Genomic DNA, 11,664 nt, shown 5'->3' with positions numbered 1-11,664 from the left:
CATGCACATCACATGGTGGTTGGTGGCTATCACATGGACACAAAGCCAGCAATATCTATAGACAGGCTACTAAAACCAAAACCCCCGAGGGCCGAGGCACAAAACTTTTACCAGGGAGCCATCATGACATCGACATTGTAACATGGACAAAAACAAAACTCTTAAAGCAGAGGTAAACACTGCAACGAGTTTGTCTTCGTTATTTTTAGGCAATCAGGAAAACTCCCCTCATGTTGTTGTTGTTGTTTATTGACACTTGGCAATCAAAGTGATCTTTGTGTCAGTCACTGTAGATCTCAAGGTAGATTGATTGATGGAATAGTTTATGGCTATATGCATACAGATTCAGATAGTAGAAATTTCCTTGATTGCTCGCTTTAAAATACTACGTAAGAATTAACATGCGTGGAGTCCCTGCATGTGCGCAGTCTGTTCTCATGTATTGTAAAATGTGCGCAGTAGGATATTCCATTTAATACCACGATAGGGATGATTGTTCAGCAAGGGGATTTTGATATAAGATTTCGATACTTGCGTCCTGAAACTAACAGGCGAATCACCATCAGCCTGTTTGCACAAGTCAATGTATTTTTATAATACAGAAATGATGTTTTGCCCTGATTTCCCCACAAACCAAGAGTTGCAGGTTTCTCAAATATTTATTCCCTCCCCCCGATGAATGGAATCGTCTAACGAGTTCACTGCAGAATAAAATCGCGGCTAACACGAAACATCCACATGCCCGCCTTGAACAAGCGCACACCAGCTGATCGCGCCTTGGGAACAAAGTACGTGTATATAGAGTACCGGTCTTCACTTCTGGTACCAGTATAGTCGGTGGAGTTCTGGAAAAGGCTGGACATTTTGATCCGAACCAAAGATGACGCTCATGGTAAGCATGATACAATCACTTTGAATAACAAAAAAATACGTAATATGCTAAAAACCAAGTGGCTTGTACCCCTTACTGAAAGAGGAATGACTCTTTGTTCAACTCTGGAGTGGACATTTATCAAATTCCAAGTCAATAAGTGAATGGATTTCTTTGCACAACCATGGCACAACCAATAATTGCTGTGTTTTCGGCATTTCAAGTTTTCCCGAAGAAAATGTGGTCCTAGTTGGGATTGTGTATCTTTGTATTTGCAATATTTACATTAATTTGTTTAAGAAGTCAGTATTCTGATGCCCCTTTTTATGACATCTATAGACTATATAACCAGAAATTGCCAATTTGTTTGGGACTAAAGAATTCCGAGGAAAGATTCCCATGTCTGGCCATCACTTGTCACCCTGTGCACAAACCGTATGAGACTGGTCTGAAAATTTGTATTGTTTTTTCCAGTAAATACTTCAATAAGTTTTCCCTGCTAAATTTGACTTTTTAGGACATATGATCACTTTCTGATGGCTGATAGGTCACTGAAGGGGAAAATTAGTGATGGCCAGATATAAGAATCTTTCCAAAAAGTTCGGAATATTGTTTAAAAATGATTTAATAATAGAATCCCCATTGACTTTGCAAACAACCAACAAAGTGGTCCCGGAATATTATGTACTACTAGATTCATCCAATTCCACATGTCTAACATTGTTTTTTCATAATTACAATCATTGTGTTATGGAATATTTTTATTTATATACCCTGTGTACATGTACATGCATGTACACACATGTACATGTAGTTTGTTGCTTGTGCAGACAAACATCGACTCAATTCCACAGAGTAGTATTTTGGTACACGTGGCGCTTCACCCCGAATTAATTATTTAGAGAATGGAATTGTCAGAATTTCCGTGAGCGTAGTTTTTTCTTCCCGTTGAGTATGGTAAAAAAAAATTACAACAGTATTGTATGCAGCGATCTCTCGGTAACTTGATTCTTCGTTTTTTTGTATGTACAAACTGTGCATACTCCGCAAAAAAAAAAAGTTGGTGCCCCTCAAAAGTGGGTACAAAAATACGGCGAGGTGTTCGGGGCCCGCTTAAGGGCCCTGAATTGTTTTTGGATTCTAGATGCTCTGTGGTGCGATCCGAGGCAATTTCTGACCACTTTAACCATTTTTTTTTGAGGAAAAGATGGTGGTGTAGGACGTGCCTGCCTTTATTGCGACGTCACTAAAAAATAAATAAATTGGGTTCTTTTTTTGGGGGGGGGGGGATGGCCCCCGTTGCCCCCCCCCCGATCCGCCCTTGCACAGAAGGGCATCAGGGCGTTTTTCTTAACATTTGAGATATACACGGACACAGCTTTTTGTCTAATAAGTTACGTAACCCTACTGTTGTAGAAGTCAATACATTTACCACTTGTCACACATCCCGGTTTCACCACAGTAACGCTGTATAATTAAAACGTCTCGGCAAAAGAGTCTCAAATAAGATGGGTTCCAACCCCCCCCCCCCCCGGGTTATGTAAATTGACGCGAAGGATTATGACTTCAGAAAAGTTGGGGCATGCTGGGGGACAGTTGTTGTAACCATAAAAACAGTCTCAATTGCTTCTACTCTTTCTGCCACAAAATCTGTTCCAGACTGTGCATGCGCCCAATGCAATGGAGGTGTAGTGAGCATCACCTCACTTCGCACAGAAAGAATGTTGCTCATCACAAACATGTGGACTTGGCCTACATTTTGATGTTTACTACCGGTATCCGCGACTGGTTTACAACTAGTTTAAAGGGACATGACGGCCTGGAATGCGCCCAATTGGGCTACAATACGCGTTTTAAACGAAATGATATTAAATGGAAAGGGGATTTAAAGTAGAATATAAACGTCCAAACAACCATGCTTTAAAAATTGGACGTTTTTGTGTTATCCTTGCGAGAATCATGCGAGAACGAATTTTGGCGGTCACAATGTGTCCCCGAAAAATGGAGCTGTTGAATGCTATAGTTGTGAATCCAGCCACACAATTGTTCGCATTCTGCGGACGTGTAATAAGAAACAACATATTTATGCTTTGTATATTTATGTATCACACGCAAAGACGATACATTGAATAGACGCGACTTGCATACGAATATATATGTATGCCACAAAATGTGCGTCGCGCACGATGTAATCAACCGGTCTTTTCGTTTTTTCTCGAGAACAGTAAGACATTAGGTTTGTTTCCTTTCAACCGGTGCATGACATTGTATAAGTAAACGATCCAAAACTGTTATTTGCGGGTATTTCAGGCCGTAATCCCCCTTTAATTCAGGGGCTAAATTTGCCAGGCTAAGCCTCTATTTGCCAACTAAGCGGTGTGGGCCATCGTTAAGTTGCTGTGACCGTGAAACCTTTTCTCGATAGTATCAACAAACCATATGGATGTATAACAACCGACCTACGGGTGTAGTCGATTGATTACATATTTTAACAGACATCATTTTGCATTGTGTTACTGTTTTTGTAAAACATTCCTGGGTACACAGATGGGTACCCCCAGTGTCTATCCTGTATTTGGGCGCGGACATTCGGCATTTGTTTTCACATTGGCTTATCTAGCTCCGATTTCCTTGAATCTTGAGTCTGGAGTGCTGCATGGTAACACATAGCAACCAATGTTAAGCTGGTGTGCAAATGAATTGATGTTTTCGCCGGCTGGTGTAATCCTGCTCGCACCTTTGTACACTCTAGACTATTGTAGCACTTCCCCTCGAGTTTTCAAAAGAATTTCTGATATTCGGGGAACACAATGACCAACACAAAAGAGGGGGGCGGTTCACCTTGTTTCAAATGTTTTATTTGTATAGCTGTGTTTTTCAACTCAAGCATACTTGAAGTTGGGGCGTGAGTTATATATCCCCGACTTTTTGACATGGGGGGGGGGGCGCTATTGCTCACCCCCACTTTGTCCTAGTGAGAAACAAAAAAGGCGGATTTTGAGGTATTTTTTCAAACTTCTTTACAACCAAAATGTATTCAATAACACCGCAAAACGGAGAAACAAAGTACACAAAGTAACAAAAGTTTTAAATGCGCCGTATAGCTTTAGGCGCGTAAGTATAAGATGTACATTTTGTGTCATCCAAAAATGTTCCGGCCGTGGAAATGATGTTCCACGGCCGGGCCAATTTTTGGATTTTGGTCATCCCCCATCAGCCCTACTCCCCGGCGCAGATTTACGCCACTTGCTTGAGTTACATAATCGCTGTATGACGACGCTTGATGCTTGATTTTTGTTCTCCGTTTACGTACTTGCGTTATGAATTTCTTTTGCAAGTCGTCGTTTGTTGCGACACATGCAACAGAAGCCTCACTTGAGATCAGTGATAAGATTGTGATTCTTAGCAAGTGCATGTAAAATATTAAATACCTTTTACTAAAGGGCTTGGGTTGAAAACGAGCCTGCATGGGCAAACTCCGAATGCTTGAGTTGGTTTATACCTAATACAAAAGGAACTAAAATATTGGCGACGCAAAAGAGTCTTTCTTTGCAAGTGAAACCTCACTTTCGTTCCAGTTTGACGTTGCCGCGCACAAAAGAGCAAAATAGTGGCGACCAGTACATGAACGTCGGTTCAGGAACGGAAGGGGTTAAATTATTGTGTATTGGTTAAAAATGTGATTTGAATCTTTGCATGGTTGGAAGGATACAAGGAAGAGATTTGCGTGGATGACACTATAGGAATATCGGTCGTTTCTCTAACCCAGGTTTCATCTCAGTCCACGACTTCAGGCAAGTAGTTTGGCAATGATTATCGAGCTGGAGCTTGAGACGTTGCCGGAGCCGGGGTTTGAAAAACAGCGCTTATCTCCTCTGTGGAGAAGTCTTGGGTCTGAAAGAAAAATTATACTCGGGTACAGTCATGTTAATGGCTATATATTCAGTTGCATGGAGGAAATTTAAAGCCCACGATTGTCATTGAATGCAGATCGAGACAAATCTTTGTCAAGAATTCACAAAGGATGAGAAGAATGGCTCATTCATTGATACCCCTGGTCCTATGAATGGAGACGTCGAAGCCCCTTCCCAGGACACGCAGGTGGAGGAGAAAGAACAGCCGGAGGTGGATGACGACCCCTGGACAGCCACCATACCGGAGTTGCGGGAGGAGGAGAAATGGGCATGTAGGTCTTTAAAAAAACTCTTTTCAGCGGTCGTTCGCAGAAATTTTGCTCAACAAAAAACAGCTGGACTGTCAATTTTGCGTGTGACTGATGGCCCTCGGCTGTTTTTTTTGCCTAGCACATTATACATGTACATTAAAAAAGTCATAATTCTTTGCTTAGCAGAATTTGATACTTGGCTCCAACTTTATGGAGCTGCACTAAGTACTGAAAATATGTGCTTTGCAATAAAAGCTTACCAGCAAACCATCACACTGTCAGATGTCGATATTGCGTACTTAAGTTAGCGCATAATTTTATTTGTTTGTTCAGCAGCCCCATTGAATTGGTCCCTGATCATTTTGTCAAAACTTTGCCTCTTTGTCTACCAACACAGCCCTGTCCAGTTCTGGACGCTCTCGCTTCGTTCTCTTCACCATCTTCAAGCTGGTGGTCCTCTTGGGATTCCTCTACATGTTCATCTGCTCCCTGGATTTCCTCAGCTCGGCCTTCCGTCTCTTAGGAGGTATCGCAGCCGGGGAGGTCCTCAACGACCATTTCCTGCTCAGTAATCCCGTCTGTGGGCTCATGATCGGGGTGCTGGTCACCGTGTTGGTGCAGAGTTCCAGCACATCCACGTCTATCGTTGTGGCCATGGTGTCTGCATCCATCAGTGAGTACTCTTTTCCATAGTGTTTACCTTATCTCTCCAATTTGATTGGAACGTCAGTGCATAAGCACATGTTGAGCTTTTAGTAATACTGGAAGAAGATCTGCATTGTATATAGTAGAGAAGAGATTTTCAATCAGGATATTTGCTGAAGGTGGTAAAGACCAACTGGGTTATCTTATTACTATCAACGCCACACTCTGTGTCTGCAACATCCTGTTTTTTAAGTCTTCAATATACATGTACATGTGCCAACTAAATTATAACACCCAGATTAAGGATTCAGTGGCTAACATTCTATTAATGGCAACGTTCTGTATGATCCTTAACAAAGTCCTTGTACTCAAGGTACAGCATGGCTTCCCTGCTTTACCGGTTCAAAATAGACATTATTCCAAGCTGAAGTGGCAATCCTAAAACTCATCGGCGAGTCAAAAGGGCAGATCCGTTTCCGTGTTTTACTTGAACTGATAAGAACAAACGGCAGCCGCATAGACCCTAATCATTCACGGCATCTCGTTGTATCATCCTCTGGCAGTCGGGGTACGGCAGGCCATCCCCGTGGTGATGGGCGCCAACATTGGTACCTCGGTCACCAACACCATCGTGGCCCTGGGCCAGGCCAAAGAGCGCAACGAATTCCGGCGAGCTTTCGGCGGCGCCACGGTGCACGACATGTTCAACTGGCTGACGGTGGCGATCTTCCTGCCCATCGAGGTGGCTTCGCACTACCTGGAGGTGCTGACTAACGCCATCTTGGGAGGCTTGGACCTGCAGGAACAGGACGTGGAGGTGGAGATTCTAAAGGCTGTGACGGGGCCATTCACTAAGCTCATCGTCCAGGTGAGATTGGTATTGCGTGTTCGTAGGAAAATTATAGGACAGTTCTAACCGTCTTGTCATTGTAGGTTAAGAGGTTATACCAGAGTTGTTTCTGTTGAAGTTCCCAAAATCTTCTCGAGTCGGTCACCATTAAGTCAATCACAGGTCATCCAGCCTCAAGTCAAATGTAAAGTTATACTCGGTATAGCTGGCTATGTTTAGAAAAACAGAACCAAGTCGGATACAATTTTGTACTTTACAACTGGCTGTTAACACTTTTGTTCCGTCATGTATGATGACATTTCGTGACGAAAAAAAAATATTTTGTGCAAACAAAATTGAGTTCTAATCTTTTCTTTTACGATTCAGCTGATCTTTGTTGGTCCAGAACGTCATTTCTGACTTTTGAAAATATCAAGTTCCTTAGCCTCAATGCACTGATTTGAGCGTGTTTCTTAGTGGGTTTGAATGTCTCTGATTGAAGGCTGTTTCAATTAAATGTACATTGTCGTGTATCCTGTTGACGTTGACGTGTATAGAATCACTTTTTGATTTTACAGTTGCTAAGGAAACAAATGGACCTTGCATGAACAATATTGAGTACCATTGTGAATGCTCGCGTAACCATTTCTCTTCTCTTTGATTTGTTTTTCAGATTGACAAAAAGGTCATTACAAAGATTGCCCAGAATGCCATCAACATAAGCGACGCTCGACTTCTCAAAGTCTGTGATCCTGAGGACACAGAATGTAGGTTCAACTTTTTTCTTTCACATACAAGGCGCCAGACTAGTCATTTTGCGAACAGTGTTTCACAGTGTTTTACTTTAGTGTTGTTTAACTACGTCAATATAACCACTTCCGTAGTAATACCTTCCCTCTAAAATTGTTTAACGTTGTACAGTGTATATCGATTAATCGTGATCATTGGCTTGAAGAAAATAATATAAGATTTCAAAACCACATGAAATGTGCAAGTACTTCAGATATGATCTACTGGTCTTTTAGTAAGTTAAGTTGACAGATGTAAACCTGAATTTTGCCAGTATGTTTTCTGTCGTGGGAAAGGGGTGTTCAGTGTTAACGCGTTATTGTGGCCACGAGTGTTCCTAAATAACTTATTTTTCTGTCGTATACAGGCTCCTACAATCACTTGTTTGCCCACACTACCATGACCGATACCGAGGTGGGACTCATCATGTTAGCCGTCTCCATCATCATCCTCTTTGCCTGTCTCTTTGCCATCGTCAAGCTTCTCCACTCCATGCTGAAAGGCAGTATCGCTCTCCTCATCAAGAAGTTCATCAATGCCGATTTCCCCGGGTACCTGTCTTTCTTGACCGGCTATGTGGCTATCGTCATCGGTGCGGTCTTGACGTTCGTCGTGCAGAGCAGCTCCATCTTCACCTCGGCCATCACGCCTCTGGTCGGTATTGGCGTCATCACCTTGGACCGCATGTACCCCTTGACCCTGGGAGCCAATATCGGCACCACAGCCACCGGTGTCATCGCTGCCCTGGCCTCGTCTGGTGGCTCGCTGCGTAACGCCCTCCAAATCGCACTCTGCCACCTCTTCTTCAACATCTCCGGCATCATTATCTGGTATCCGATCCCCTTCATGAGGAAGGTGCCCATTAGTCTGGCCAAGATTCTGGGGAACACGACTGCCGACTACAGGTGGTTCGCCATCCTGTACCTCATCATTGTTTTCTTTGTGATTCCAGCTATCGTTCTTGGCCTGTCCCTGGCAGGTTTTGTTGCCCTCCTGGCTGTAGGCATCCCAATCCTTGTCTTCATCATCGTGATTGTAGTCATCAACATCCTCCAGCGTAAATTCCCCCGCATACTTCCAAAAGTCCTCCGGAATTGGGACTTTCTTCCTCTTCCGCTGCACTCCCTGGATCCTCTCGATCGTTTGCTCAGCTGTGCTTGCATCAAGAGGCGCTTAGTCAAGAGAAGAAATGGGGAAGATTCGGCCCTACCTACCAATGAACGTTGCAAGGAGGCTGGAACTGACAATCCGGCTTTTGATGCGGTATAAATTGATAAAATAACTTTATATGCGACACCTAAACAAGTCGGAAATTCTTTTAGAGATGGGCTAGAAGGTAATTGGCCTTAAAAGCTCACCGCTTTTATAGTTGAGCTCGAGAAAAGACGGAAAAAGCTACAGCATAGAGAACTTTTAGATCTTTCCGACACGTCTTTCCTCATCTTGTTTCTACACACTTGATTGGTATTATCTGTGAAAGTTCAGCATATTAAAAAAATGTACGGTTGAATTATGTGAAGACTTTTTTGCCAAACATATTTTTAATATCACAATGATTTCATGCGTCAGCCATTTAACTTCATCACTTTTTTGTTGTTTTACTCAGTTAACTGAAACAAAGCAATGATAGCTGTCATTGATTTCGACAGTTTAAGGGGAAAAGGTGTATTTACAAGTAAGGACAGTGCTTGATGAACATTTTAAGTTGTATAATTCAAAACAGAAATGATTTCTAAAGGAAATCATTTTTTAAACCAAAATATTTAACCGAGGTCGGTTTTATTCAATTTTGTATTTTGTAATATAGGCCTATACATGTACATGTATCATGGTATTTTATGATTTTTTTTAACATAAGAGGCGCACTGCCAGTAAGACTAACTTGTATGTGTTTATATTCGTCACGATAATAAAGGGTAGATGTTGTGTTGATGGTAGATATTATTTGAAATATTGTATGGCGCATTATACTCGGTCGACTCTCCTTAATACAAACACTGTTTAATATTACAAATTTTGGTTATAGCGAACATAAAACCTTCTTCCCGACTGTGCATTTATGTGCACAACGAATGGGACCAGCACTCCACTTAATACAAAATTCTGATATAACGAACATTTCTGCTAGGTCCAGCTGAGTTCGTATTAACGAGAGCCGACTGCATACTGCATAATGCATAATGCACATGTACATTTATTTAAAACCATTATGTTACCAGGCGCGTGATGTTACACTAATTGTCGGTGCAGGCCGCCACCTAAGGCATATTAAAAAAAACTGTTTTGATTTGGCGACCGTTGGAGTAAACATTTTATCCTTTGTGAGCGCATTATTTTGTGTGAGAAAATGTCGGTGAGGTTTTAACCAAACAGATTTTCAAATCTTTCAGCATCCAACTGTTTTGTAATCTCGATCATTTGTATTGTCTTTTTATATATATATGTAAATGTTTTTAATGTAAAATTAATTAAAATGTCTTTATTAAAAATCCTTATATAAATGGTGGCTTCTTGACAGTGTCGTTTAATTATTGTCTCCAAGATTGTTTCCGTACATTATCTTCATCTAGGAAAGAATTCAACGCAATTTTCAGGCATAGGCCCTATTTGGGTTCGAATTTGTCTTTGGTAATATGCTGTGTACGCTGTAAGTGAAAGTGACCGGTCACATTGGTGCTGATGCTGAACTAGTCTTTCGTAAAATAGTTTTAGTCGTTAATATCTGAAAACAAATTTTCTATGTCAAAAAGTCACACTTATGTTTTGCTCCAATTGTCATCAACTCCCTCTTCTGCATTGGTGAAACCCCGCCCCCTGACTCCAGATTGTCTAGGTCACAAGCTTTTTATTCACACTGTAAACGGTCTTTGCTGAATGACACAAGCCGTTACAACGATCCTACTTCTCATCAGCTACTCAACATGTGGAGTGCATGTGATCGTATGCCCGCCTCCCCAATAAATTACCTTACCATCACAATAGTTGAACAGTACGTATCGCCTTGCTGTGCAAACTTGTCCATTCATGGAAATACAATAGAACAGCTGATCCACAGTCGTCCAAAAAAGCCCATTATTTGAACTGGCTTTGAAGCTGGCAAGACCAATATTTTGCAAGTAAACACCCTCATTTTCAGGATTATAAAGTGGATAAAGTTTTGTCAATAAAGCGGTCGTCAGTTGGTCATATTTTTAGGGGGTAAAAAGTTTGGCCCTACTTAAAAAAATAGGGGTCATCATCACACACAGCGCAGTTTGTAGCAGAAAGTCCAGTTTTGATATTTTATTGACAAATCGGATGAATATGAATAGTAAAATACATGTACATGTACTACCTCCAAACTGTTGGGGGTTAAGGATTTCCCTCGAGTAGATAGGCCTTTATACACTTTTTAGACTTTCAAACTGCATAAGCTTCGTCGACTCGATTCTAACTATAAAAAAGAGAGATCGGAGTACATCATACCATAGAGCAAGGAACTCCATCTGTGTCTTGAGTATGATCGTACTGGGACGGTTTCGGTTTTAGGACTTGTCCCACACCTCTTCTGGCGTGTTTCTATGTTTATGTAATGTGTTTTATTGCTTAAAACACATGGAACATGTAATCCAGGAATTAAACATAAAATCGACGGGGCCTCCCTTCATGCGTGATCCCCCGTCACCCGTATCCGATTTTTAATTAATTTTTTATAGTGTTATTTATTTTTTACTCGTCAGTTTATTGCCGTTGTTGCCATCAAGCGAAGAAGGCCGGATCGCGAAAGCGAAGGCACATGGAAACTTGTGATGTCCCGAAAAGCCTCCATCCGAACTTTGGACCCTAATTACGATAATCGAGGTGCCTAATTAACTAATTAGCCCTCAAAAGCCAGAGCAAACCAATGACTCTTAATAAGGGAATAAATGTGTGCTCCGGAGGTTTTTATCACTCTGTTTAAGACCACTTAGAGTCTGGGTGCTGATAATTACCCGAGCCGGAGGCGTTCTGCGCGATGTCGCGCAGAACGCACCTGGTGCGTTGCGTTTTGAATTTAGAACTATAAAATTCTGACTCCCTGGTAGTGTTGCGCATGCCTGCGTGAGGATTGTGAACGTTCAACCAATGAAACGATAAGAGGCACTGGATGTTTAGGAGTCCACATTTTATTGTGACACTTGAAAAGTGTTTAAGACCAGCTAGCCATGTCTTTATCATCCATTTAAGACCGGCCACGTGACGGGCTCTCGACCAATAGGAATACGTAAACTGTCTTAGGTATTTATGAATGACTTTTAGTTACACAAAACCCATAATCCACAATGTAGGGACCGGAAAGCGATCCATTTGTTCGGCCAATCTGCAAAAGAACCCAGTTATTTACGG

At 41.8% G+C, this 11,664-nt stretch overlaps 1 protein-coding gene across 1 annotated transcript; it reads left to right on the top strand.

The window, feature by feature from the left end:
- Positions 1 to 635: 635 nt before the first annotated feature.
- On the top strand, positions 636 to 9,804 carry LOC119745258 (sodium-dependent phosphate transport protein 2B-like). Its single transcript, XM_038221492.1, has 6 exons — positions 636 to 892; positions 4,862 to 5,057; positions 5,434 to 5,709; positions 6,245 to 6,549; positions 7,184 to 7,277; positions 7,667 to 9,804. Exons 1-6 carry the CDS (start codon positions 881 to 883, stop codon positions 8,566 to 8,568), a joined length of 1,785 nt encoding a protein of 594 aa, XP_038077420.1. The 5' UTR covers positions 636 to 880; the 3' UTR covers positions 8,569 to 9,804.
- The last annotated feature ends 1,860 nt before the right edge of the window (positions 9,805 to 11,664 follow it).

The sequence above is a fragment of the Patiria miniata genome, unplaced genomic scaffold, assembly GCF_015706575.1.
Source record: "Patiria miniata isolate m_02_andy unplaced genomic scaffold, ASM1570657v1 HiC_scaffold_7, whole genome shotgun sequence".
Lineage (NCBI taxonomy): Eukaryota > Metazoa > Echinodermata > Asteroidea > Valvatida > Asterinidae > Patiria > Patiria miniata.
Note: the sequence above shows the minus strand (reverse complement) of the source record. Positions and strands in the feature narration are given on the sequence as shown.